Source organism: Argentina anserina, chromosome 5, assembly GCF_933775445.1.
Source record: "Argentina anserina chromosome 5, drPotAnse1.1, whole genome shotgun sequence".
Classification (NCBI taxonomy): Eukaryota; Viridiplantae; Streptophyta; class Magnoliopsida; order Rosales; family Rosaceae; genus Argentina; species Argentina anserina.
In genome coordinates, this window is record NC_065876.1 from 11,149,724 (window position 1) to 11,177,367 (window position 27,644).

Sequence of the window (27,644 nt, forward strand, 5' to 3'; positions counted from 1 at the left end):
CTTTGCTCTAACAAATCTGCGAGCACCATTCTTACGCGCACTTGTGTCCACCTTTTTTTAATTTAATTATTTAATTATTATTTAAATATGAGTTAGAAAAAATACATGTCTGAATTTAAAAAAAGTGGACATAAAAATATTAGTCAGCAAATTTGATTGCTTAAGCTCTGTATTCTCGGTTTCTCGTAATGAAACCCAAAAAAATAAACCGAGGGAGGACCCGTCTCTACTACTTACCAGACTGGAAGTGGGGTACGTCTCTCTCTCTCTCTCTCTCTGTGCCTTCTTGTATGAAAATATAGACTAAAATCGCGCCTGTTTCGCGTACCAACACCGGCCACAGCAAGCGTTTGAGTGGATGGTCATCTTGAGTTGTGCATGTAGTAGTTGACAATGTCATTCTACCATTCCAAATTAATAAAGAACCGTTTCTAGGGCAATCTGCTCTAAAAATATCAAAATTAACAGTTAAGGTTACGTTACGGATAAATCAACATCCCACTTCATAACAACATCATGACAGTAATTAATAGTTGCCGCATATCTAACCCGACTAATATTGGCAGATATTATCATATACATTTGATGGTTTTGATCATCTAAGCGCTACTTAATTTTTGAAAAAGTATATTTGATAACTTGTGATTGGTAAGCACTGAGCTTCATATATGAACCTGCTCTAGTGCTCGCACTCTTTGTTCGTGTGGTTAGGGGACTCTTTTTGATAGTGGGAATTGATGTAGCGTCCTCTTATATTCCTAATTCAGCTATTCCTATATTGCTTCCAAATTATGCTACAGCCGTACCAAACTATGAACTCAAGTACATGTAGTCACACTCAGTGATATACACATCACGTATGTTCATGGCCGGTTTCACTCCGACATGCATACATGCATTTTACAATTTACATGTACTGATTAGCACCAACCTAGCTCGAGTACTAACTACTAAGAGCTGAAAACCAAAACGATACCAATTCGATCAAGCTAGCCACTCAAACTATTAAAATCTAAAAGAAATTACCCCGTGTACAGATGAGAGGTCAAGCGCTATGCAACGTATAGACTGTATCAGATCAGCTAAAAACAATACATCCCTATTTAATTTCCAATGATCATGCATATATACACGTACGATGATCTTTTGATTCACATTTCTTTCATCTCAACCCCCTATATACCATCAAACTGTAGCTTAAAACCTTTCCAGTCCCTCTCTAGATCATAATAAAGCTTCAATTCGGAAGCTGTTAACCTCTTCAGCATTCGAATAATCAGTAGTATCGATCTACTGTCTAATAATCTTCCAACAACCACAAGTCCAGAACGAAAAATGTGTCCAATGATCCTTGCTCATGCAATACAAATCGATATTACTGTTGCAGATTTGTGAGACCATCTCCCACCATAAGCTAAAATCATTAATATATTTTACCACCACCTCCCACCATAAGGTATCACTCATTTCCCCAAAAATTGTTTTGCCTTATGTGAACAGTGAAATGTTATCTATGGCATTCCATTCCGTAAGGTAAATGAGTTATATTTTTTATTATTTTTTCATTTTCTTCCCAATCTATCCTCGTATTTTTTCTAATATTCCAATTATATCCATTTTAATTTTAGTTACATATTAATTTTCTCCATAAATACCATGTTTATTTTTATTTTTTACAAATAACTATTGTACCATCACGAACCTCACGGTGAGGTCTTTCATATGAGCCCAATATTGAATATGATCGAGTTAAATTATTTTAATATATAATAATTATGATTTATAAACGATAATTAACGGCATCTTCAAAACCTTCTCTGGGATGACATCTGAGTTCGGAAAAAGTATCATACACACCGATGCATAAAAGTAAAATAACTAAATAATACTCTTGAAGATCATCATCACCTCTTGATGTGGTGAATATGTGTTTATATATAATTTTAAAAAAATGTTCGTTAACTAGCCATTATAAATGTTGACAAAAAAAATAGTAGCCGTTTTTTCAATCAGGATTCAAATAATAGTCGTTGTCATCCAAAAATTTTATGTATACCTTTTCATTTATACCTTATGGTGGGAGCTTAAAAACAAAATACAAAAAAAATGCTAAAGAATATGTTAAAGTGATAAGTCATATATCACTTATACTTTACCAATTTTACTTTATAGTGAGAGATGCTATGAAGATAAAGAAATATATACGTGTGCGCGCGCCGCGCGTGTGTGTAGAAAGACTTAGAGGAATCGATTATGTACATGCATGGTATTCTAAGCTTATTGGGATCAACAGATCAAGGGATAACCTCCAACGTCACTCTCAACTGCAAGATTAGAATATTCCTCTTCCTTTACCACAAGTTGCCATACATACACATTAATTCCACGCCAAACCCAAGATCAGAAAAAGAGTGATAATCCCTAGCTAACTCTGTGCATGTGACTCTGTGAGGGAGTGTAAGAGAAAGTAGCTTCAAACAGAAATGTGTGTGTGAGAGAGAAATTTAGTTGGACACTAACACATGGTGGAAGCAACAGAAAATACTAGGGCTTCGATCCAATATCTCCAATCCAGCTCGCTCGGCTTCGGAGATTCAGCACAAAGAGAGTAACAATGCTAAGCTAACTCAGGATGTTGCTTCGATCCTCTAGCAATGGTGGGGCGTAGAGGGAATGGTGAACTAATTGGTAAAGGTGGTATTTGGGAACAAAGCAAGCGTATCACTTGGACGCCGGCCTCAAAGCCCTCGATGCAAATAGCACATGCATGCATGATTCAATTTCCGGTGGTGATGGTGTAAACGCTGGGGGAACAAATGGGAGGTGAATGATACCGACGGGAACAGCTAGAGGCCTATAAACTCAAAGCCACAGTCGATCCGTTTACAAGAATGTATAGGGAGCAAGGCGACGGTCAATTCACGATCAACCACCCAAGTAATCCGATCAACAATTTACAATATTTCCAATACCGTTTTATAGGATATGCACAATTACTGTGTTAGGGCATCTCCAACAAGATCTCCAACAAGATGACCCAAAACCTATACTCAAACCCAAATTTTGGGTCACTTAAACTCATTTTTGTCAAACCATCAAAGTATCTTCAACAAGGATGACCCAAAAACTCATACGCGTTTTATATTTTAATCATTTTATTTTAATATAATCACAATTCTACCATTTTTATATATTATACATTATATGATATATTATTTCGTTTTTCTATGAAAATAATATATTATTCGTTAAAATGAATTCAAACATGTTTTTCATAAACTAGTAAAATATATTGTGATGTTGCCCCAATATCATATATGTGTGTGTGTCTTTGCCACGTGTTAAATGTTGATTGGACGGTGAGATTGCGGTTAGATTTTTATCTGCTACATGTCATATCTTATCTTCACTAATCATTGTAAAATTGTCGATAAGTATCATAACCGACACTCCACAAAATTCACCAATTCACAAACATTTCTCTCCCTCAAATTGAAATTTGAGCTTTTCATTTTCACTTGATAAGTTTGGTGATCTGCAACAATGAACAAGCTTCGGAAACTGCTAAAGAAAGAGGAAGAAGATTCCATTACAAGGAATCGTCAAAGAGCCATGCAAGCAGCTGCCTCCGAAATCCAGAGGATCCAAGAGGAAGAATCGCAATGGGGTGGTTCTCGAGAAGGCCGTTGGTACATCCCAAGAGAGCGGGAAGAGATGGATCGATGATTGAAGGCTTTGTACTATACTTCACCATGTAGGTTTGAGGGTGATATTTTTCGTAGAAGATACAGAATGCGACCTCATCTATTTGACCAAATGATGAATGGAGTTGCCAACTACGATCCTTACTTTGTCCAAACGCGTGACGCTTCTGGAAGAGTTGGCCTCTCTACAGAACATAAGTTAACATGTGCAATGAAGATGCTCGCTTACGGTCTTCCTGGGGATTTGTGTGATGAATTTCTTGATGTAGCTGAATCTTCGATTATGGAGATTTTGCAACATTTTACTAGAGCAATTTGAAATGTGTACCACAAGCATTATCTTCATCGACCATCTCCAGCGGATTTGCGGCGGTTGCTTGGACATGCTGATAATAGAGGGTTCCCTAGAATGGTTGGAAGTCTCGATTGCATGCACTAGAGTTGGAAGAACTGCCCTACTTCATGGCAAGGGCATTGCACATGCCATAAAAGGAAAACCGACAATCATTTTGGAGGCGGTTGCATCGTATGATACTTGAATTTGACATGCATATTTTGGACTTCTAGGTTCCCTTAATGACATCAACGTTCTTGGAATGTCTCCACTATTTGACGGTGTTGTTCCAGTCAAGTACTTGGAGAAAATAGAATCGTGGCCTGGTAGAGAGCTTATCGGTTTTTAAAGTTGGTCTGTGCCTCTGTGGCGTAGTTATAACATGTTGCATTTCTCCCTTCTTTGTTCTTTCTTCTAATTTTTTTCTTTTCTTATTGTTGCAAGTTTGTAACACCTGCTGCATAAGCTGGTGGGTTGTCAAGCAATTCCCTTCTTATCAATGGAAATGAAAAATTACTGTTTTTGATGTTCAACGAAAAATAAGAAAAGAGAAGATCATCAATCATGCAACACGAAGGTCTCCTCTCGCCCTCTATATATGCCACTGGATTTCGAAACACTTGATGCTATCTCTTTGAAAAACCAAACGATTACTACATCAGAGGCAGAAATTTCCACCATACTGGTATTGCTATAAACACCGGTCTCAAGGATTTAGACCATTGCCAGAAAGGACTAAAACTTCACCTCAAGGTCACTTTACCTATAGAATGCACACTGTTGACGACATGAAGCTCCTAATTCATTTATTAAACTCTATTCAAGTCTAAACTAGATTTAAAAAAAAATCTCCAAGTAGTAAAGTAAACAACATATTCTTCCCTCCCCTCCATACATTCTATTATTTTCTATCAGAACAATGCATATATAAAAGGAGCTACAGAGCTAGAAAACTAAGACAAAGGATGCACAATGGCACTGTCTAAGACTGCACCTGATCTAAATCAATATGACACTAAGAGAAGCAAATGCCAACTTTGAAAGCAATTCAGTAATTTTTATTGAAAGTCACTCAATTACACGCTTTTGTGTGAACCAAGATGAAAGAAACAATACCTATGGCCTTAACTTGTGATTAAACAGAAACACTCAACTACATGGTGACAGCAATCAAATGTCATGGAATAATGCATCTTATGATTAAACAGAAAAAACAAAACTACTTTCTATGACAATAATGCATCATGGCCCTAACTAACAATTAGATAAGTTTGCAAGTGTCTCATCCGCACACAGACATGATTTTATCTCCAAAATTCAGTTGAGTGGCCAGTAAGAAATAAATTAGATGCAGTGTTGGAAGTTTGATGTCATAGTTGGAGGAAAAGCTTCATCCTTTCTTCTAGTAGACTTTAACGAACAATACAAATAGGAAAGAACCAATACATACAACAAAACTATTGGAGACAAGTGATACACATGATATCAAATGGATTAGAGGATATAGTTCTTACAACGTGACAGGTTTCATTGGACTACTCTTTCTCAAGGAACGGCTGGAATCGCTCTTTCTCACTTGAAAGTTGACAACCTAGGAAGTTTGTCTCTCAAATAATACAGTCTCGCCCTTCTGACCTTCCTGTGACTAAGTACCTTCAACTCCTTGATGAGTGGTGAGTATCTGCAATTAGGAATAAGACGTAAGACATCTACGCTCTCTTCACAGAAAAATAAGATATGATAACAAACATTTTATAATCTTCACTAACTAATACTTGAGGAGAGTCTTGGGTTGAGCAAGTTAGGGGAAGGAGAATCCTAGCACGTTAGTGGCATACATATGTATAACAACCTCATAGATTACAGTTGCTACTGACCACTTCTGTTACTAACATCAATGTAAAAGAATATAACTATAACTCAAATTGGAGAATGGAATGAAGAAAACTATATTACCCATCAGTAACTTTTCCTATCCCAGACAGAGTTTCTCCGAGTTATATGTTCAGAATGATGGCATTAGATTAAAGGGAATTGCGTACAAAGTACCAAATCAAGAGAAGTAAAGTCCACAGAAGAACTTACAGAGGAAAAACAATCTCAACCCCTACACCAGCAATAATCCTCCGAATGCGAAATGTTGTGTGAATGCCAGCATTTTGCTTTGAAATAACGATACCTTTATAGTTAGACAATCTACGCTTGTTTTCCGGAACTTCCTGTATCCCATATGCATACACAGAATTACAAAACACACTTTGAAACGGAATCAAATCAGAAGAAAAAACAAATCATAAACACATTTACCAGCTTAATTTGCACAACATCTCCACTCCTAATGTCTGGAACTGGCCTTTCCTTCTCTGCCGCCTCAATTGCCCGGCTATTTAGTATCTACACAAACATAGCTTATCTTTTTAAGAATCAAACAAACAGAACAGGTGTACAGCCTTTAGAACTAGTTGATTTAAATCCTTGATTACAAGATTAAATCTATCTTCCAGTTCAAAACAGCTACATTTAATCTGTATTTTCCGATACTACATTGCTAGCCAATGTGCAATGGGACAAATTCGATGTCCCTCTCTATCCGACATTATGTCATTAACCACATATATCACTCCTAATTTATGATCCTACATTACAATCTACACGAAAACGAACAAGACGAAGGAATGATAGAGTAAGTTACCCCCATTACGTCGCCAAGCTTAATACGAGGCTTCCGCGGCGGCGTCTTCTCTTCAGGCTCAGGCTCAGGCTCAGTCTCCACAACTGCTCCTGCTTCAGCTTCCACTACAGCCTCCGAAGCCGGTTCACTAACAGCTTCTTCATTCTCAGCCGCTCCGGCTTCGCCTTCCGACTCGGCTCTCACGGTGAAGTCTCTTCTGGACTTTGCAGCCACTATGGGGCTGAATTTGGACCTGATTGAGCTCGAGGAAGCCCTAGAGAGCGAAACGCCGCTGGAACTGAAGGAAGTGGGACGAGACACGGCGGACGAGAAGCCGAGCTTTACCGACGCGTACTGGTTAGGGTTTCTTGGGATTGTTAGCAGAGCCTGCACAAAATTCAAATTTGAAATTCATTTCATTATGAGAATTGGCTCACACAAACAGAATCAATGTATATAGAGAATGAGAGAGAGAGAGAGAGTACCTGAGGAAGGACCTTAGAGCCCATGACTGTCGGATTTAGGGTTTGTGGGAAGGAAGAGTTGCAGGGAGAGAGAAAGAGAGAGAGTTAGAGAGGAGAGGTCATGGGAGTGTGGATGGGTTTACCAGAGCTCACAGGAGAAGGGAGAAGAGGAAGACAAAGGTCCCCTTATCTATTCTATCTAATTATCACGTGACTTACACGTGATTTAGAAGAAGAGTAAATATGGATGTTGAATGGTTCCGAATCAGGGTATAGGGTAAAGTTAGATAAAACAAATACATTGTGTAATCAGTATCAGTTATAGTATCGAGAATTTTAGGCTTAGATTCGTGTCATCGCTTAATGGTTATACATTAAGTAATGTTATGTTGTAAATTTGATGACAGGAAGTTGATGGAAGAACTTTATACGGGGATAGACTGGAATCGCCGAGTGAAAAATGAAGCGGATTGAATCTGATGTTGATTTTGTAACTGTGATATGTACTTGGACAATGAATCATATGAATTTAACTGTGATCGAATTCGAATTACATACAATCACAATAAGTGGAAGTGCAATCTTAGTCAAATGAATGCGAGAATTACCATTTATCAATATGTAATCTTGTCATTTACATTGTATAAATTCAAGAAAAAATTTCAGCATCGGTCCCCAAACTTTTGTGACAAGGTTACTCTGAGTTGTACCAATATAGTGCCCAAACTCGTAATTTGCCATCAACGACGATTTTGAGGCCAATTTCCGTCCCGGCTCCGTCTATTTAGTACAATTCTTGTGGTAATGTCAACGTAGTACTGATACTCTGAGTTGTACCAATATAGTACCCAAACTCATAATTTGCTATCAACGATGGGTATGAGGTCATTTTCCGGAGGGGCTTTGGGTTGGACTAGAGAGACCTGGGCTTAGAGAAGGAGGTCGGGAAGATGGACCCAAATGTGAATTGGGAAGGTGGGGTGAAATGAGTGGTGGGGGTAGCGATGGAGGAAGGGGGAGGGTCGAGGGTGAGGAGGCTATAGGTAGAGGAGGTGAGGGAGATGATGTGGTGGCTCAAGGAGGAGCTGTTGAGTTGGGAGAAGTCATCATCGTGGTTGAAGAGATTGGAAGAATTCGAAACACAACTGATGATATTGCTTTGTCTCGAAATCTGAGCTCATAAATAAAATGTGGAAGAAGTCACAATGAAAAAGAAGGAAAAGAAGGGGGAAGAGACAAGAGGTTGGGATACGTGACCTAGAAGATGGAACCCCTCCGGAAATTGGTTTCAAAGCCGTTGTTGATAGAAAATTGCAAGTTTATGTACTACATTGATGCAACTCAAAGTATAGGTACTACATTGAGCTTGCCATAAGAGTTTTGGTACTAAATACTTTTTTGTTTTCGTGGTCACGTGCGTGGCACGTTATCAAAAATACAGAATCGTGACAGAAATTAACGTCAGACCCGTTATTAATAGCGAATTACGAATTTGTGTACTATGTTGATATAACTCAAAGTATAAATATTATACTGACCTTGTTAGAAGAGTCGAGGCTGATTTTTTTTCTAAATTCAAATACATAAAACTATTCGACGCTATATATTTGTAATTGGTACCTATGCGTGATTCATGGCTTCTCAACACCCCTGTAACTCGCCACGCGTCCCCGGAAACCCTCGTACTTTATTCAATAAAACCGCCGGTCGATCACCGTATCACAAACAATCGTCATTGCTCCGGCCTCTGTTTGGAATATTTGCTCCAGTAAATACTCTCATTCTCTCCCAGACTGCCACGTGTCCTCCCTCTTTCCTTCATTGCTCCTCCGTCTTCTTCGCTTTTCCTCACACTCTCTCTCCCTCTGTTTCTCTCGAATACAAACCCGTAATGGCTCTCTATTCCCAGCATGGCCGTCAAATCCAGTAAGCCTATTTCTCTCCTCTTTTCAATACTTTAACGCATCAAACTCATTATTCTGCGTTCTGGGTTCAAGAGATAATGTGGTTTGAAATGAGAATGAAGGTGGTGGAAGGTTTGTGACTTGAAAACAAAATAAAGTGTTTCCTTGGGTTTGTGTTTTGTATGGTTTTTAGAGGAAGTGAACGATATGTCTAGTAGTTTTGATACAGTAAGAGGAACCCCACCTGGGATTTCATTGATCAGAAGCATTAGAGGGAAAGATTGGAGATTCTCTACATATAGATATGTTGTTTTGCTTCTTACTTTTGTTGCTTACACCAGCTACCATGCTTCAAGAAAACCCAGCAGTATAGTCAAAAGTGTATTGTATCCTGAACCCGCCAAGAAAGACAATGGCTTGGTCCTCCCCTGGCTTGGCCAGGTCTTTATCAAGACACATTATGTGGGGAATGATACTCATAATTTTCATAGGTTGAGAGACAAGGGTTGGGCTCCTTTTAATAGCAAGGATGGGACGACGAAATTGGGTGAGATTGATGTTGCTTTTTTAGCATGTTACTCATTAGGAATGTATGTTGCTGGGCATTTGGGCGATACGCTGGACCTAAGATTGTTCTTGACATGTGGGATGATTGGGAGTGGCGTTTTCGTAGCGCTGTTTGGAATGGGGTACTTTTGGGACATTCATGTGTTTGGATTCTATCTGGGAATGCAGATGGTTGCAGGGCTGTTCCAAGCAACAGGTTGGCCTTCTGTTGTTGCTGTGATTGGGAATTGGTTTGGGAAGGGGAAGAGGGGCTTGATAATGGGGATATGGAATGCACATACTTCGGTTGGGAATATTAGCGGCTCGCTGCTCGCTGCTAGTGTTCTGGACTATGGTTGGGGTTGGTGTTTTATAGTTCCCGGCGCGTTTATTGCATTGGGGGGAATACTTGTTTTCTTGTTATTGCCTGCATATCCTGAAGATATTGGATTTTCTAGTCCACATGGTTCAGCTTCGAGTTTGGAGGCAGTTCCTACTGATGTAGAAGCTAATGTGGGAAAAGGAATTCGGGTGGAGAGTGAAACAAATATATCAAGAGCTGGGTCTGTGACTAGGACCGGTGTTGGTCTTCTTGAAGCTTGTGCCATACCAGGAGTTATACCCTTTGCGTTGTGCCTCTTCTTTGCAAAGCTCGTAGCCTACACATTTTTGTACTGGCTACCATTTTATTTAAGTCAGACAGGTAACTTGTTTCTCACAGTTTTTGTTTACCTCGATTGCTATATCTGGTTTTTGGCCTTGTAGTTGCTGATAGAACCTGATATGATGTGTTGTTTCTGAGATAGATTATACTCTTTTGTTTTTTATCATGTGTGCTTCGGTGCTTCAGTTTAGAATGAGAAGATTCAGAACATTGCAAGTATTCAGGTTGTTGATTCATTGCCAAGAGTAATACTGGCAGAAGACTGGTCCACTACAGTTAGCATTACTCTAGATACAAACCCAAAATAAATTTATGTATCATACACTAACTAGGTTGTTAGGAGTAATCCATATATCTTATTGTTATTGATGCAAATGCTTCTCTAGAGAAATATAATATTTTCACCAAACATCCTAGAGATGGTAGTCACTGCAGTCATCTAAACCTTAATAGCTAAATGATTGTAAAACCTTAACTCAATTGGAGACAAGAATATATGTTATCAACTTTTAGTTGACAATCTAGTTTAAACTCTAATAATCTAATAAATCTTTTGTAACTGCCTCAGAAAATTCTAGCTTGGAATAAATCATGTGGCACCTATTAATACACCGTAGGTTGGCAACCATGTTGAGTAATAGACTAACAGTACTAAGAGAGGCAATGTGTCTTTGTGATGAGGCTTCATTGTTCCAATATCACTCTGAGGAAGTGAGGATCTCCTATCAGTATATGCATGACCTGTCTGTACTATTGTGGATTAGTAACATCAATTAAAAATGCCATGCATTTATTATTTTCCATACTTGTGCTGTTCTTTATAGGTATTTCTGGTATTGGAAAACAATCACAATATAAATTTATATAACATGTTTATGATACAGCCATGAAAAACTGAAGGACTTCTCCATTGTTGAATTTGTTAGGCCTTAATTAAGAACTGTATCTAATATTAGGTCCAACCTCGTTCCCTTTTATCATTATGCAGAAATTGGAGGAGAGTATGTTTCTGTGAAATCTGCTGGTAATCTCTCTACTTTGTTTGATGTTGGGGGCATAGTTGGTGGAATCCTTGCCGGCTACATATCCGATAAACTTAATGCTCGAGCTACTACAGCAGCCTGCTTCATGTATGCTGCAATTCCAGCAATGCTTTTATATCGCAGATATGGGAGTATTTCACACAATATCAACATTGTGCTTATGATGGTTGCTGGATTGTTTATTAATGGGCCGTATGCACTTATCACTACTGCAGTTTCTGCAGACCTTGGGACACACAGTTCGCTTAGAGGTAATTCGCGAGCATTGGCAACAGTTACTGCCATTATTGATGGTACTGGATCAGTTGGTGCTGCTTTTGGTCCTCTTCTTACTGGTTTCCTTTCAACAAAGGGATGGGATGCAGTATTCGTGATGCTTATGGTTTGTGCTCTTATAGCCGGGCTTCTATTATCACGTTTGGTTATCTCTGAAATTTCTGAGAAGACTTCTAAACCGCCTGTGTCCAGTGGGCAACAGAATTTCAAAGGTAAATTTTCCCCATCTATATGTTCTTAGGAAGGATGTATGTGCATTGTTTAGTCAATACCAATGTTAGGTATTGCCTTTCATTTGGTACTCCACAGTTAGGTGGTGATACACTCATACTTGTCATACCACTGACACGATCCTTATGTGTGATCCTTCTTAAGATAATTTTCACATGGTGGCTAAACTGTTGCAATGAAAATGAAGTGCATGCTTCAGCAGATGTTGAAATATGACATCTAAAACCACATATTAACTATGTGGAGCAATTAATATGGTTTAAGTACTTGGCTCAACCAATGTGGGTTGGTGCTCAACACATAATTCATGTATGGATTTAATAGTTTCATCTAACATACATGAAAAGAGAGAGATTTAATGGATTAATACACTGAGAATCCTTCTGATAAAGTTTCTTGTTAGTCTGTTAGGCATGCTTGAAGTTTATGATTCATGATTTGTTCTACACTTTTATATCACCGAGCAATTTTTACAGATTTTGATGGTCCCTGGTCTGGTTCAGTGGATTTGAGTTGTTTCTCTTGTTAAGTATAATTTTTCAAGGATAGATGTCGGGAATGCTTTAAAATAGCCTAGTATTACTAAATCTTCATAGAACGATTTTTTTTCACCATCTGAACAAAGTTGTGTTTATATTGGTATGATGAACACCCTGACAATCTGCTTTGTTCTTTACTCTCTCTCTCTCTCTCTCTCTCTCTCTCTCTCTCTCTCTCTTTTCATGTAGCTCCTGCATCACAACCACTTTTAAGTGATCAACGATGATACTAAGTCTGCAGAAGCTTCATCAGATGCTGGAGATAACAAAAAGTTCACTATAGTGAGACATCCAAGCTTAACAAGGTTCCTTGTACTCTCGAGTAAAAGTTATATTTTGGCCGTACTACAAAAAAGAAAAAAGAAAAAAAGAAAGCGCATCACTATATGTCAAATCTGCATTGGCTCCAGAAGTAGTTTTTAGCACCCTTTTTGGTGTTCACCGTCTGTAATATATGTAGATACTTAGTTACTTACAAGCAACATTCAGATTTTGTGTACTTTGGGTCAGTTGTCCTCTTCAAGTAGGACTTTGTCTTTGAAATAATTAATGCTGATGACTGAGAATATATGTTTGCTCGATGGCACTGCATTTCAAATTTCTTCAAGCTCAATACTTTTTGGTGTTTAAATATTTCATGAGAAGTATAATAAGAGTTCATTTTCATTTGGTCTTCTTTTTGAAGTTAGAGATCGCGAGTTTGACTTGTATAAAACTAGTTTTTACATTTGAGTTGCTGATCTGATATGAAAGAAATTACAAGAAATAGAGAAGGATCACAGCTGAAGTTCACTCTTTCTCTTGGTCATCCCCCGTATATGACTTTGTTCTCTATGTGATCGGCCAAACGTGCACCTATATATTGAACATTCTCCTTAAACTCTAATTGTGAATGAACAATAAAATGTTGTGTCCTGATAGTTAAAAATCACAATAAATACCTCTTCCCTCACGGTTTTATTTTTGGAAACTCACGAGCAACTTTCCAGTATTAACTTCAGATATAATGATGTGTTAAAATAATTCTATTAGATTTCAGAATTAGATTTTTTTTTTGAAAATTACAGCAGATAGAAGCAAAACGTATATCATCGCAACATTTTAAAATTCAAAATTGGAAAATCAGTAATGGCGGGAACTCCTCACGTTCCTCAATCTCAAACCCTACACGTGTCCCCACATTGCCGCCTCTCTATTCCTTCCCCCCCCCCCCACCCTCTCTCTCCGATCCAAATCTCAGAGCCACAGCCATGGCAACCACCCCACTCGACTCAGCCCTCACCGCCTCTCTTTCCGACTCCGACAAGGCCTACCACCTCCTCGCCCTCCTCTTATCTCTTTGCCGGCCCACCCGCCCCTCCGAGCTCGCCGCTCGATGCACGGCGTTCCCCGCAACCGCTCATTTAGTCCAACGCCTCTGCTCCGTCGCCAATTCGCCGATCTCATTTTCCGACGATCTACACGTCACGCCGTCTCTCCTTGCCCTAACCGCTCTCGCGGAGTCCTTTTCGTGCTCCTCCGCCGCCGCCGCCGGTGGTGCATCGAGCGCATACTCAGGGAAGCGAAAACGCTTTGTTTTGGACTGCGGATTGGTGCCTTCGGTGAAACGAAGATTGATCGTGGATTTTGAAAACGGTAAATTTGTTGTTCTCGTTTTTTACTTTAAATTTGTCCGATTAATTAAGTTTGAGTAGTAATTATGAAATTAATTGCAGTTAACGAAGATAATGGAGCGCGGAAATCAGTACTATGTATTCCTCTAAAGGTACGATTGAGTGGTTTAGTATCCGTGGTTGTACTTTGTTTTGAATATTGATATGATCTGCCTAATTTTGTTTGATAAGTCTAGAAATGTTGAACAAATTGTTGAAATTGGTCATTAGTTTTTGAGTCCTATTTATCAGGTTATGAATATTTGAGAATATCTATTGCAACTGTTAAGAGCCTTTCTTGCATTATTTGATTTTCGCTATAATATAAGCTTAGTTCTCATCATTAGTCTAGCTAGTCATGGCAATAAGAACAAATGTATTTTGCCAAGTTTTGTTATTCGAAGAACCGTGGCCTTTGTTTGACGAAAAGTAGTTAATCAGAGTGATTTGATAGTCTAAGTCACATTAAAGTGGCAAGTTTAGTCAATTTTCTGGTGAAGCTGTTGTGTCTGTAGATCTGTCCTTCTTTCGTTTTTGTTTGAAGCACAAAGGCCTTGAGGTTTTCGGCTTCTCTATTCATTTGGAAAGAGTTTTTGTTAAATGCTTGAAGTACAAGTGTACAACCAAGCATAGTTGCATTTCTAGAAAGATTTTAAATCAGGTTATTTTTGCAGGTACATTTTTGTATGACTGACTACCTCCGCAGTAGGATACATATGTTACCAAGCTATGTATCTGTGGGGTTGGATAAACCGATGTCCAGTTCATTGTTTACTGAAGATAGTGCGGGGCCATCTAGTTGTGGAGTGAAGAACATTGACGATGTAGAAGATCATATGGAGACCGATATAACCCCAGAAATGAATGTTAGGAAAATAGTTTTGGCATGTGCAGATAATGTAGAGTCAACTGTTCCACCAGTGTCACAAGATTTAGTACTTTATGAAGAAGCTAAGATGCATGAGATAGATAGCTTGGCCAAATCTTGCCTAGAGAAAAGTAAACAAAGCATTACGTCTCCAGGGGTGGATGAGAAGCTACCAGGAATCGACTCCAGAAAATTAGAAGACGATGATTATGAAGATACATTAACTTTGAGAAAAAGGCTTATAAGAATACTCGAGACGCGAGCCAAATTTCCAGTCACTGATTTTTCTGCTGCTGAAAAGCAATTTTTGCAGCCATCTGAAAAGGTGTCCAATGATTCAGTACTCCATGAAAGAGCTAAGATGCATTTGAAAACCAAAGATAGCAGAACTTTACCAGCTTTGGATGAGAATTATAGCTGTAAAGTTATTAATACTACAATTCTCGAAGATGTAAGAACCATTGAGAATGATGAGGAAGGACTGTTTGTAGATCCTGGCAACCTTAATGGAGAAACTGAGAATCTTTCACAGCCAGATGCTGCTGTTTATGATAAGCAGCCTGGTATCGGCTCCAGTAGGTTAAAAGAGGAGGATGTTGAAGCCACAACACCATTGCATAAGGAGCATATGGGAAGCTACAATACAATGCCTGCTTTGGACGAGAGTGTTAATGGTATCTGTAAAGGTAGGAATGCTACCATCCTTAAAGATAAAATAATTATGGGAGATGCAGAGGAAGGATCGTTGCTAAATCCTAGTAACCCTAAAGAAGAAACAGAGAATCCATACCAGCCATACACTGGTTTTTCTGATAAGCCGCCTCGAACTCACTTCAGAAATTTGAATGAGGATTTTCAAGTTACGGCCCTTGATAATAAAGGGTTTATGACAAGAAATGATACCCGAACCACAAGCCCTGCTAGTAAATTCTATGTTCCTCGAAAGCAGTTGTTGAAGTCCTCTGCAACCATGAAAGTCATTTCCAAGGATAAAGTTTTAACAAGGCAGCAATCTCTACACGACTATAATTTAGAGCAAGATCAGACTGTTGTGACTCCCAATGTGCGCCTCCACCTAAAAATGAATCAGAAGACGAATAGCATGGTACACAAATCAAAGCAGAATTGTGGTGACATGTTTATTAACGAAAGAAAGAGACGATACAAATCTATTGCTTCTAAGGTATGCTTTACATATAAAAATTAATGTAAAAATCGCAAGTATTCTGTTATTGATGATCTTAAGTTCAATGCTTTGTAGGATCAAACAGAGAAAAAAGAACTTCCAAATTTTGATTCTTATGTGGTAGAAGAAGAAGAAGGTTCAGGTATGTATAGCTCTTAAATATTGAAAAATGGTATACAGCTAGCTGCTTTTAATGTGCTATTTTTAATTTCTGTTTCCCAAACTGGTAGGTGGTTATGGTACTGTTTACAGGGCGAGGAGTAAGAATGACAGGACAAGGGTTGCCATTAAGTGTAAGTGAGACATTTTCGTATCCTGCCCAATTTAATTAAGGCTTAAGAGTTGATCTCAAAATGAAGGTCGTGGTCTCAAATTTCTAAAATGGCTTCACAGGTCCACATGATAATGCTCATAAGAGTCATGTCAACAACGAGTTGGGAATGCTTGAAAGGTTTGGGTAAGTATTTTAGATGTTTTGCTCGAGCAAATATTGTGCTTTTGATACCTGAAGTAGTAAATTCTTATTTCCTTGTAAATTTGTAATTTAGGGGAAAAAATTTTGTGATCAAATATGAAGGCTGTATCAAGAATGGGAATTCAAGTTGCTTTGTGTTACAGCATGTTGAGCATGATAGACCCGAGGTAATCTTCTTCTCTTTTTCTTTTTGACAATACAGACCAGAGGTAATCTTGGACATTTTGATAATTTGTTGTTTAGTTCACTTCACTTTTATTACTTTTTTTTTTGGCTTATTTTTTTATGTTGGTATTATCTTTAGGTTTTAAAGAAAGAGATAGATGTCTGTGGGCTCCGGTGGTATGGATATTGCTTGTTTAGAGCACTTGCAAGCCTTCATAAGCAGGTAGGCATAGTCGCTATCTGTATTCCAAATGGATTCTGGATCATTTAGTAAAAGTTTCTTTTTAATTGTATATTTCTGCATTGCAGGGAGTAGTACATAGAGATGTTAAACCCGGAAATTTCCTTTTCTCTCGTAAGGCCAACAAGGGTTACCTTATTGATTTCAATTTATCCATGGTTAGTTTGCTTGTATTGGTATACTATTTCTTATTAGTTTTTTCGCTGATTTACTTATTGTCTAAGTGTATTCATTTGTATTTTCTTGTTGTTTGACAGGACTTGCATCAGAAGTATGGAAATATCAGTAAGCTTACATCTTTCTCCTTGTATCAAGATTTTCTGTTTACATGATTTTAGTTATTGGACTCATTTTGTCATTGATTAAAAAGATTGTCAAGAGTTCAATCTAGTTTAGTATAGATCTCTCTCTCTCTCTCTCTCATAGAGTCTGGGAACCACATCCGTGCTACATGCTAAAAGATTTTATCTGATGCTTTTTAGTCTTATTATTATGGCGTTAAAAGATTATACCATGCTGAAACTAATTCAAAAACTCACAGGTAAGTCAAGAGAGGGATTTGGTGTAAACAGCAGTGATGAGAAGCTTATGACTGCAAAAAATTTACCTCCAATCACTCTCAGAAAGTTGCCAAGCGGTAAATCTTTACTAACAGCCAATGGAGAGATCTCAAAAGGTTTCAAATCCACTATCGTCATGAAGGATCTAAAGAAGATGGCTTTCAGCCAAATGAAGGCCAATAATGATTCAGGTAGTAGGAGTATAATTAAAAGTCAGGGTGCAGATGGATCAATCATAACGTCAGTAAAAGATGTTACAAGTACCAGAACTCTGTCGGCAGAAAGGATGAGAGAACCTTTGCCTAGCCAAGGAAGGAAAGAACTGATCAACCTAGTACAGGAAGCAAGGGAGGGTCAAAATGCATCAAGTATTTCAGCTCTGATGAGAAAGAGGGTTCCTGCCCCTCCTGTAAATGTTGATGGAAAGCTTTTCCATGTCACTCCAATGCCTATGCACTCAACTACCAATGGTATTGGTGGTCCATTCTTGATAAGAAGCAGAGGTTTGTTTCTTTCTATAGTTTGCACAATCTGGCTAGAGTAGACATTTTTCTTTCCTCAAATTTTCATATTAAAATTGTTTTGTAGGTCTTGGAAAACATAAAGAAGGCCCTTGTGCTGGAACTAAAGGCTTCAGGGCTCCAGAGGTGAGGTTTCCTAATAAACTAATGATAGTATATAATCCCCTTGTTTTAAATATTTATAACTTTATATCCTCAATATGAGAGTTGCAAGTACATGTATGATTGTGATTATTTACAACAAGCTACGTTCTTAAGTATACGCAACATATATACTCTTGTGCCAACAATGAATTGAATGCTAAAAAGTTGAAGTTGCCTTTGATTGTCGCTAAGTACTCTTCAGCAGAAACGAGCTGAGGATCCATACCCCTCTTGCATAATCTAAAGGCAATACACTGTCATTTTGTAAAACTTTACTTCTGGCTCGAGATATTTTATAAATGATATACAGCATTCAGTAAGCCTTTTTTCCTGGAAACTTTTTTCGCGCACTCATGGGGCTCTTAACAATGGTTTATGCAGGTTCTCTTAAGATCTCCACATCAAGGCCCCAAAATTGATATCTGGTCCGCTGGAGTCACATTACTCTACTTGCTGATTGGCAGAACACCCTTCCTTGGCGAACCTGAACTGTAAATATCAAATCCTTAAAGACCTATGTATACCTATCTTCTGCATTCTCTTCTAATTATCATTTTTCCAACCATGTTATTACCAGAAATATCAAGGATATAGCAAAGCTGAGAGGCAGTGAAGATTTGTGGGAAGTCGCCAAGCTACACGACCGGGAATCCTCATTTCCAGTGGTAATGATATCATTCTTAGTTGTTACCTACTTAACTGATAGTGTCCGTCAGAAGATATATTGAATTGTGAAATATTACCTTCCCACAGGAGCTCTATAATACAGACTGTTTGCCCTCTATTAAACTCAAGGATTGGTGTAGAAGGAACACAAAGAGACCAGACTTCCTTGAGGAAATCCCAAGGCCCCTTTTCGATCTTGTGGATAAATGCTTAATGGTGAACCCTAGGGTTAGATTAAGTGCAGAGGAAGCGCTCAAACACGAGTTTTTCGCTCCATGCCATGAACAACTCAGAAAGCACAGGCTTCTTAGGCAGGTCTTATAGCTGGTACTCTAGAGTCTAACATGGAGCAGGCATCATCACGAAGATGCCAACTAACATTGTCTTAATCAGATGATGGATCAGCCAAGTAAATCATGGTAGTTTCTATTCTAATTGAATTTGCTGCATTCTTTCTGTAACTTGTAGAGTTTGTAAATACTAACTCCACAGAAATAAGAAACTATGCATGATATAATTTATACTGATTAAGTTTAAGCTGTTTGAGAATAATGCCTCCAATGCGACTTTGATGATGCGAATTTGGGGATCATACATAAGTACCCTGTTACCTACTCTCTGCCTCCATGTTACATTATGGTTAAACACAATTACCATGTATCATTACAAATGAGTAGGAAGTTATTGTTTTTACTCATTAGACAACGACTTGCCCAAGTCAATGTTTGACGTTTACAAGTGGTAATTGACTATTGTAAGTGAATTAGGATTGATCACGACCGATCAGAGCTAAGAATGTCATGATGTTGTCGTGGCAAAGCACTATTGGTGGGGCTTTGTTGTTTGACATTTATTTTGGCCCCCGAAGCTACAAGAAGCGGAAGAACCTAAACCGGATTTTATTGCTCGTCATTATCGAACCGATTCAACCCAACGCGAAAGGTCCAGAATCATCCGTTAATTTTACCAAATTGTCCCCGTCTAACAATGTCGGTGAAACTAGACGACCCGAACAACCCATTGCAGCATACAATGTTTAGTGGTTTTTTCAAATCTGTATGGTTATTTGAATATAAAACTGTGAATTGCCTACCATAGTTCATTTGTGTTTGATTTGACAATCAAAGTGTGATTTTGTCACATAAAATTTTTAAAATGTTTTGTCATCCAGATGTTTGGAGAACATTCTAATGAACTCGATTTGATTAAAATGGTGTTGATATAATGTTATGTACTTCTATATGATGAGCTCAAAAAGAATAAATTGTCATTATTCATAAAATTAAGTCTCATTATTAATTACTACGCAAGTGTTAAACTCTGTAATGAGTCTAATTCAAACCCCAATTTTATTTTATTACTAGGAACATCCAACACCAATCCATTAAGAGGTTTCTATTAGGATTCTTTTCCACATTTGGGTATAGTACTAATGTCCACTTAGGAAGTAGGGGAAGAGTTATCCTGAGCACCAAGTAAGCGTATCGTCATCTTCAATGGAGTAGATGTTCATATCAAGGCTATGCTCAACAATTTTTTAAGCAAGATGGTCCTCCTTAATTCTATTTGGTCATTCCTTGCAGCATGAAGATGGATCCTCGTCTTGGTGAAATTTGGTCTTTCCTGGTAGAGAACAAAAGTGACAATCTTTTGTTATTATGTCTTGTGCATGTTTCATGTTATAGAATTTGAAGCGTTATCGTCGACATTGGACAATTCACATTCACGGTTTTTTGTCCCCTAGTGGTTGCAGACGCCATACTCTACCAAATTGCTGATGTTGAACATTTTTTGTAATTTATTTTGTGCCAAACAAAAACAATAACAATGTTTTCGGATCTTAAGCAAATTTTCACGGATCTAATTCCTAGCCACAAGGACACAAATGTAAATTCCTTACAGTACTAAACAAGGCTGTTTTCGTCATTAACATCTGGAAGTTTCCCGGTAACAAACTACGCGGCCGCTATAAAAAAAGCCCGATCCCCGATTCATCCCCTCCAGGTTATAATTTCCGAGCAAAGTTCTTCACTACGAAGCAAGCTATGGACGCCTTCACCTCCTTCTTCGATTCCCAATCGTCTTCCCGGAACCGCTGGACTTATGAGTCGCTCAAGAACTTCCGTCAGATCTCTCCCGTCGTTCAGAACCATCTCAAACTGGTAAGCTCCCTCTTTTCTCCGATGGCCGTGAATTTTGTTTCCGAGAAGAAGATCGTAATATGCGCGTGAAATTAGTGATCGCTGTGTGCGTCTTAGGGTTCTTGTTCGCCTTCATATGGTTTATCTTCGTCGTTTAGTATTTGTTTTTATGTGAATACTGTATCGGTTGTGTTTATTGTGAATTCTAAGAAGAAGAAATTGCGTATATGTATTTGTAATGTTTAGTTTCTTGATGAGGAAATTGTTCTGGTTTTAAAGATTGTGATATCTAGGGTTTGTGAATTGCGTTTGTTGTAGCCATGCCTGTGATTTTTCAATGCATTGGTTGTGTACTCGTTCGAGTCTGGTTCGTTTCTTTTTACATTGAAAGATTAAAGATTATAAGAGATTAGATACAAGGTGATATGTAAAAGAGCATTCACGGTAAATAGTTTTAAGAACATAGAGGAACAGAGGAGATTGCTCCGAATAGTCTCAGAGGAGACTTTGGTTTGAAATAGACGTGACTTCTGTAGTTCTGTTAGGTTGATTGCGTATTTACTTGTTTCAAATGGTGATGATTGAGCTGTGCGCTAATGAATTGTTTGATGTCGTATTCTTGCAGGTCTACCTCACCCTATGCTGTGCTCTCATCGGTGCGGCTGCTGGAGCTTACCTGCATCTTCTTTGGAACATTGGTGGCATTCTCACTAGTCTTGCCACAATCGGATGTGCTATCTGGTTACTCTCCACAGATACCCGTGAAGAGGTAGTGTCATTGGTTGTTCTTTCTTTAGCTTCTTGCAGGCATGTGTTTTAATGTATAGCTTTGTATTGACAATTATTTTATGTTGAACAGAAAAGGAGGGTTTCTCTACTAATGGCGGCTGCAACCTTTCAAGGGGCTAGTATTGGTCCTCTCATTGATCTGGCCATCAACATCAACCCAAGGTAACTACCTGTTCTGGTTTTGGCTGTGCATTTCACTGTTTAACTGTAATTTCAAGTTGATGTAGATTTTAACTAAATTGGTATTCTCATTTAACAATTAACGAGTCATGTAATTATGGGAACTAAGTTCTTAGGACACAGTTGGTTTTGTTTCTCCTTGATCATGTAGCATGCCAGTTGTCTTCTTGCAGTTTTATGGGTTCTGTAACTTGAGTTCGGAGTATGTCATGGTTTAACTGTTGCATGTGTGGATATTAGGTTTTGAGCACTATACTGATCTCTTTCATTTCCTTGTCCTTTATGTTTAACAGCATCTTGATCAGTGCGTTCGGGGGAACTGCTTTGGCTTTTGGTTGTTTCTCAGCAGCAGCCATGTTGGCAAAGCGCAGAGAATACCTTTACCTTGGGGGCTTGCTCTCTTCAGGCGTGTCCATCCTTCTCTGGTTGCGATTTGCTTCTGCCATCTTTGGTGGTTCTGCCTCCCTTTTTGAGTTTGAGGTAATGAATCATGATTTACTATGTGGTGATTTGAAAAAGTAGGGATATATTTTATTCTGGATGTTTATGGATGTTTATTCATTGCTTGCAGTTGTATTTTGGGCTTATGATCTTCGTGGGCTACATGGTAGTTGACACCCAGGAGATGATTGAGAGGGCACACCTTGGTGACCTGGACTATGTGAAGCATGCCCTAACTCTTTTTACTGATTTCATAGCTGTTTTTGTTCGCATACTTGTCATCATGGTAAGTAAACAAGGTGGCTTCCCTTCTGTGGTCAGTTTTCGTTGTTGGTTTTCAGTTGAGACCTTATATGACTCCTTGTTTCCTGTGCAGTTGAAGAATGCTGATAAGAACGAGAAGAAGAAGAAAAGGAGGGATTGAGCTTCTTTCCATGGATGACAAGTGTGCGTGCTGCAAAGGCAACAAAAGAGAGTTGCATGTCAATAGGGTTTTTATGTTCAAAGTTTAAACATCGTAATCTAGTTTTTCTGCCGGCTGTGGCATGACTTCTTCTAGGATGCTATATAATATACTTCGAAACCTGACAATTTAGTGTTGATAAATGTTTCTTGTTTTATCCTTTGGTTCCTTTTATTTCTCATGATGATTATCTGTGTTAAGGTGCAGCGTTATGGCAAAACGTTAATCACAATTACCAGTTCTCAGGTTGAAAAAATATCTAATGTCCCAAGTGAATGAAGGTGCGAGACAATGTTTCGTATCGACTTTAGTGTATCAAGTGTTTCATTAGTATAGCCGAGTGTATTGTCGTGTGTGTATAAAGCTAAAAAAATCAAACTGACCCGGTCCCGAACTCTAAACCCAGCAGTGAGCTCAACATTTCCATCGGAGCAGCCATTGTTTACACACTGCCAAAGGTCTGAAAATTCTCGCTATTTCAAATTTCCTATTTCTCGTATTGAATTCCAAGTTTCAGTTCCCGATGGATGATTTAGACGCTGCGGTTGAATTGAAATCGGCAGATTCAAGTGGGAGAAGCGTCTCCAGCAGGTTACCTTTTCTTCTTCTTCTTCTTCTTCTTCTTCTTCTATACCCTAAATTTGTTCTTCTTGTTGTTGTTCTTTTGATTGAGACTTTAAGTAGGGAGCATTTAGGTCCTCGATTAAGTTGGAAACTAGATCAGGAGTCATGCTATGCGGCCAATGTAGTGATGAAATTGTATGAATATCATGCAACTGTGTGACTTGCGTCATTCTAAACTCGACTGCTTGCTGAACAAAATAACAACTTGTTTACTTTCTGCTTATTGTGTACTTGAGAGTTGAGACACTGGGTTGATAGTGTTCTATAGGCATGCGTTCACTTGTACACTACTTTTGTAAATGTCAAAGAATACATTCTCAATAAGTTCTCCCTTGTCTTGTATCTGCATCAAAAGGGTGGGCTGAGAGAGATAAACGCAGAAAGATTACCCTACTGTCCGCTCAAGATGTTTTTTCTCTTGACTCTGTGTATCATACTTGCTTTATATATCTCATCTACTTGCCATTTGTATATTCCGGCTTTGGTGATAGAAAACTTAACATCATAATGAGGAGGCTTTTAGATGTAAACTAAGTATGACATTTAACTGTTTCACCTTGATGAATTGTGGAATTACTTTTTTTTCTATTAATTCTTCTGCAACTTGGAATTGTTCTTCTGCACTAGGAGCATTTATAGTTCTCAGAACTGCGCATTATGGCTCTATTTTGACTGAAATATGTTGGATTGAATCTATTACTTGATATCTCCCTTGTCACCTAAGTTGCTGTATTATTTATAGCTGTAATGTACACCATTAGCCAAACTGCACCTGCCTTAATACTGAGTGCAAAGTTCTTTTCCTCACCCCTTCTCTGATCAATTCACTTATCTTTCTCTCTCCAGGCAGAAGAGCGGAGGCTGGCTATAAAGAAGCTTCCTGAGCAGACTATTTTGTCAGAGGTTCGCCGTATGGTTGAGGGGATGCAGAATTTGAATAAGCAGCTAGAAGAGACTGTCAGTTCTATTACCGGTGCTGAGCTCATTTGGGATAAGCTTATGTTAGTTGAATTTTGATAGCTTTCTCATTTAAAATGACATCACAAAGATATGTGTTTGATTAAAAGCAGCATGACATATAGTGGATGCATTTGCTGTCCTTCGTACCTTCAAATATCAATCTTAATCCCGCTCAATCATAATTTTCAAAAGTGAACATAACAGCACCCCGAATTCCCCTCAGTAAAGCATGCTACCCAAAATTCCCCTTGGTGTTTGTTTTAGACATTTACTTATCCCTGCAATATAAGAAATAGTTTTTTTTTTACCTGCTTTATAGTATCAATCTTTCTGTTATCTATTCTATGATGATCTTGTCTCATCTATTGAACTGAATGCTTTTGTATGCAGGAGGCTGCTATTGAGGATTACTTTAAGCCGCTCGACCAAGAGGCTCAGAGGTTAATCAAAACACAACTTGAAGGAGAGGAGAAAACAATGAAGCGGATGATGAAAACCATGCATGACCAGGCTATGCTTGATATTGCCGAAGAGGAGAGAAAAGTAAAAGCACAAATAGTCGACACGAATCAGAAGGACCAAGACCCGAAACCAAATAACCAACATCTGGCACCGCCCGCATGAAGGTTAGACAAGATTAATTTGTAAGAATTGGTGTTAGCTTTAGTATTACTCCTGTACGAGCATTATCAGTTTTGATTGTTTCAGTTACTGCTTTGGTATGAATATAAGAGAAGTACTTTGTACTGCAAATTAACTAGATCTTGGATTATGAACCGACTATCTAATAAAGTTAGTCTCTCGTCATATGTAAAACAGTTCTCACCCCCAGCCATTTCTTTGTGGTGGAGATCAGTAGTGATGAATTTATATAACATGCATAGCACGATTGTCATATACAAGAAGAGCACTGCATTTCTTGCATTCTTTGTGGATGATTGGCAGAAAATCCAGAAATGATAATAATGAAATATGAAGGAAACAGCATCAGGGAAAATATTTTGCTGCTGAGACCCCTCGCATCCGTATTACAGTCGCAGTTTGCAATAGTTGAGAACTTGAGATTGAATGAGAGTTATGCTTGGAAAGTTTTGATGTGCCAAATAAATATCCGTCTCAACCTTAACTCCTAAGCTTTTGGGTGTGGAAGCTTTGTACATGTTGCAAGTATATACTTCTGTACGCCAGGTTTCCAAGTTCAGTTCAAACCCCTCAGAGACCGGGCATCGTTTTGCCTTCAAAGACCAGCTACTCGTGCTCATACCAGACTCAACATGGCAAAGTTGAATACTTGAATTCCATTTCTGTCTTTCCAAGCATGAAGGCCAAGCACTAATCACCAAACTTGACCGGAATAAGGCTGCCTTTTATATCATTGAACTTTGCCCACCTTCACGACTCCGTGAAAACTATACGTAGATTATCCAGTCATCACAAAAGGCCAACTCAAAATGCACTTCATCCTTGGAAAGTTGGATAAAATAATGGCCTCAAATAGCTAGGTTAAGTAAACATCTGATGGGGAGTCTATTCGTTGGACTTTGTCTTAGTGAAGAGATGCATCATCATATTCCGGATCCATCTTTATTGAGTTTTGTTGGATCTATCCCAAGTTCCATGGCTTCGAGCAAATGGAGTCACTTGCTTTTACTATGCAAGATTTTAGGTCGAACAATAATTTACAAAGGAGAAAGTTTTTGGTGCAGCATATGCAGGGTTCATTTGGCATTGAATAAAAACAACGGCAATTCCTAAATATAATTCATGTATGTTTTTAATTTTAATTAAGATGTTGTCCATTATATGTGTCACAACAGACAACAGATGTACTTGAGATTTTTCCATTACTTGGGCAGCAAAGCTAGTTTTTTTTTTGGCGAGATAACTTGAGCAAGAAGCCTAGAAGCTAATGAACATAGACGTGTGGATTTAACTTTGGAGTTGGAATATTTCAGTGGATTTAGCAACAAGTCGTGGCCATTGGGATGGTTTGTCATGTCAATTAAAATGGCCTAAAATAGACCTTATGATTCGATATGTTCATATACTTAGTGTTCCTCATGGGGCATGTAGCTATTAAATGAGATATGTCACCCAGACATCTGATGAAGGACAAATGCCAAGTTAGAGCCCTTTTGTCAATGTGCTAATCTGATCAATCCTCTAATCGTGTGCCTTAATAAATCCAAGCAACTCTAATTCCCTTCTTTCTCTGCTCATTAACTTCTTGTTGGTATGCATCACTTTCATAAAAACTCATTACGAATGTCAACAATTGGAACCCAAATGAGGCCATATTCCTTTTTATCTTTAGGAATCAGTAAACATGAAAAAAAAAAAAACACTCAACGTTGATAATGCCTTCGTGAATTCGGAATGTATCAAATTAATTTCACTGTGCCCCGGGAGGCAAAAGTTGAGGAATCTTTGCTACAGATATGTTAATAGCTTAGCTAGAATCCGTTGTCGTTGTTATGTTAACCTTTTATGTTTTTCCAGAAGTGAGATTTTATTCATACCTCACAAAACAACAACTATACCTTCCACTTTTTCCAAGTTAGTGTTGAAATCTTTATTTTTTTTATTATTCTTATATTTGAACTTAATTAACATGTTTAGATGCAAAGCAAGTTTCTTTATTTTGTTATGAAATGAGATGGATTAATCAACCTGTTTTCAATTTTTTTTATGAACTTGCTTGTGGTAATCTACCTTGGAAGCAATTCTCAAAGACAAACTTGATTTTGGAGGTCACTAATTTTTTGGGTGCAAAAACTCAAAAAATCGGAGGAAATGAATGGACGAAACTACCCTTGAAAATTGGTGGGAAATGAAAATACTAATAGTGTTAATTTACGGAATGAACCACAATTGAGTTGAGGTAGAAACTTTAGGTACTAATGCGATAATTTCCGAAATTGAGGTACGGAAGTTTAGAATGATCAATAATTAGAGGATTGTTTAGTTAAATCTCCTAACATTATATACTAGAACCACCTATCGATATGTTAGGGCTGAAGTGCTGAATTTCTACAACCATGACGGATGTAAGGTAGAAACATCTCTATAATTTGTTAGATACAAATACTAAAGTCCTATTCAATGACGTTTTTCAAAACAGTTTTCAAAAATATTAAAAATAAAAATAATTTTGACGTTTTCACTTTTTTTTTTCTAAAAATTAAAAATATT

The 27,644-nt window shown here is 38.1% G+C and overlaps 6 protein-coding genes across 6 annotated transcripts; 5 read left to right on the top strand and 1 right to left on the bottom strand.

Moving 5' to 3' along the window:
- The first annotated feature begins 3,543 nt into the window (after positions 1-3,543).
- LOC126795505 (uncharacterized) lies at positions 3,544-4,023 on the top strand. The gene is made up of 2 exons (XM_050522333.1): positions 3,544-3,689; positions 3,759-4,023. The coding sequence occupies exons 1-2, from the start codon at positions 3,544-3,546 to the stop codon at positions 4,021-4,023; spliced, it is 411 nt and encodes a 136-aa protein (XP_050378290.1).
- Positions 4,024-5,408: 1,385 nt separating this feature from the next.
- Positions 5,409-7,326, bottom strand: LOC126794715 (50S ribosomal protein L19-1, chloroplastic). Its single transcript, XM_050521483.1, has 5 exons — positions 7,195-7,326; positions 6,731-7,096; positions 6,346-6,432; positions 6,124-6,257; positions 5,409-5,719 (listed from the first exon to the last, which is right to left on the bottom strand). Exons 1-5 carry the CDS (start codon positions 7,216-7,218, stop codon positions 5,611-5,613), a joined length of 720 nt encoding a protein of 239 aa, XP_050377440.1. The 5' UTR covers positions 7,219-7,326; the 3' UTR covers positions 5,409-5,610.
- Positions 7,327-8,850: 1,524 nt separating this feature from the next.
- Positions 8,851-12,974, top strand: LOC126795290 (putative glycerol-3-phosphate transporter 4). Its single transcript, XM_050522131.1, has 3 exons — positions 8,851-10,326; positions 11,276-11,818; positions 12,566-12,974. Exons 1-3 carry the CDS (start codon positions 9,285-9,287, stop codon positions 12,601-12,603), a joined length of 1,623 nt encoding a protein of 540 aa, XP_050378088.1. The 5' UTR covers positions 8,851-9,284; the 3' UTR covers positions 12,604-12,974.
- Positions 12,975-13,626: 652 nt separating this feature from the next.
- Positions 13,627-19,392, top strand: LOC126795506 (uncharacterized). The gene is made up of 15 exons (XM_050522334.1): positions 13,627-14,011; positions 14,092-14,141; positions 14,703-16,079; positions 16,158-16,224; positions 16,313-16,375; positions 16,476-16,539; positions 16,631-16,724; positions 16,862-16,945; positions 17,032-17,121; positions 17,221-17,248; positions 17,505-18,026; positions 18,112-18,170; positions 18,570-18,679; positions 18,766-18,853; positions 18,942-19,392. The coding sequence occupies exons 1-15, from the start codon at positions 13,627-13,629 to the stop codon at positions 19,176-19,178; spliced, it is 3,318 nt and encodes a 1,105-aa protein (XP_050378291.1). The 3' UTR covers positions 19,179-19,392.
- A 1,455-nt stretch (positions 19,393-20,847) lies between these two features.
- On the top strand, positions 20,848-23,025 carry LOC126795294 (bax inhibitor 1-like). Its single transcript, XM_050522135.1, has 6 exons — positions 20,848-21,016; positions 21,621-21,764; positions 21,855-21,946; positions 22,258-22,444; positions 22,536-22,691; positions 22,782-23,025. Exons 1-6 carry the CDS (start codon positions 20,900-20,902, stop codon positions 22,827-22,829), a joined length of 744 nt encoding a protein of 247 aa, XP_050378092.1. The 5' UTR covers positions 20,848-20,899; the 3' UTR covers positions 22,830-23,025.
- A 26-nt stretch (positions 23,026-23,051) lies between these two features.
- On the top strand, positions 23,052-26,591 carry LOC126795507 (uncharacterized). The gene is made up of 4 exons (XM_050522336.1): positions 23,052-23,089; positions 23,432-23,459; positions 24,339-24,449; positions 24,843-26,591. The coding sequence occupies exons 1-4, from the start codon at positions 23,052-23,054 to the stop codon at positions 25,074-25,076; spliced, it is 411 nt and encodes a 136-aa protein (XP_050378293.1). The 3' UTR covers positions 25,077-26,591.
- The last annotated feature ends 1,053 nt before the right edge of the window (positions 26,592-27,644 follow it).

Coding starts and splice junctions, on each gene's coding strand:
- LOC126795506 (XM_050522334.1), top strand. CDS start 13,627: ATGGCAACCACCCCACTCGACTCAGCCCTCACCGCCTCTCTTTCCGAC. Junction 17,249..17,504: donor TCAGAAGTATGGAAATATCA/GTAAGCTTACAT, acceptor AAAAACTCACAG/GTAAGTCAAGAGAGGGATTT. Junction 18,854..18,941: donor GGGAATCCTCATTTCCAGTG/GTAATGATATCA, acceptor ACCTTCCCACAG/GAGCTCTATAATACAGACTG.
- LOC126795507 (XM_050522336.1), top strand. CDS start 23,052: ATGATTATCTGTGTTAAGGTGCAGCGTTATGGCAAAAC. Junction 23,090..23,431: donor GTGCAGCGTTATGGCAAAAC/GTTAATCACAAT, acceptor TGAAATCGGCAG/ATTCAAGTGGGAGAAGCGTC. Junction 24,450..24,842: donor ATAAGCAGCTAGAAGAGACT/GTCAGTTCTATT, acceptor TTTTGTATGCAG/GAGGCTGCTATTGAGGATTA.
- LOC126795505 (XM_050522333.1), top strand. CDS start 3,544: ATGAACAAGCTTCGGAAACTGCTAAAGAAAGAGGAAGAAGATTCCATT. Junction 3,690..3,758: donor GGTTCTCGAGAAGGCCGTTG/GTACATCCCAAG, acceptor TTCACCATGTAG/GTTTGAGGGTGATATTTTTC.
- LOC126795290 (XM_050522131.1), top strand. CDS start 9,285: ATGTCTAGTAGTTTTGATACAGTAAGAGGAACCCCACCTGGGATTTCA. Junction 10,327..11,275: donor ATTTTATTTAAGTCAGACAG/GTAACTTGTTTC, acceptor ATCATTATGCAG/AAATTGGAGGAGAGTATGTT. Junction 11,819..12,565: donor TGGGCAACAGAATTTCAAAG/GTAAATTTTCCC, acceptor CTTTTCATGTAG/CTCCTGCATCACAACCACTT.
- LOC126794715 (XM_050521483.1), bottom strand. CDS start 7,218: ATGGGCTCTAAGGTCCTTCCTCAG. Junction 7,097..7,194: donor GCTCTAAGGTCCTTCCTCAG/GTACTCTCTCTC, acceptor AATTTTGTGCAG/GCTCTGCTAACAATCCCAAG. Junction 5,720..6,123: donor GTTGAGATTGTTTTTCCTCT/GTAAGTTCTTCT, acceptor TCCTAATTGCAG/ATACTCACCACTCATCAAGG.
- LOC126795294 (XM_050522135.1), top strand. CDS start 20,900: ATGGACGCCTTCACCTCCTTCTTCGATTCCCAATCGTCTTCCCGGAAC. Junction 21,017..21,620: donor TTCAGAACCATCTCAAACTG/GTAAGCTCCCTC, acceptor GTATTCTTGCAG/GTCTACCTCACCCTATGCTG. Junction 22,692..22,781: donor TTCGCATACTTGTCATCATG/GTAAGTAAACAA, acceptor TTTCCTGTGCAG/TTGAAGAATGCTGATAAGAA.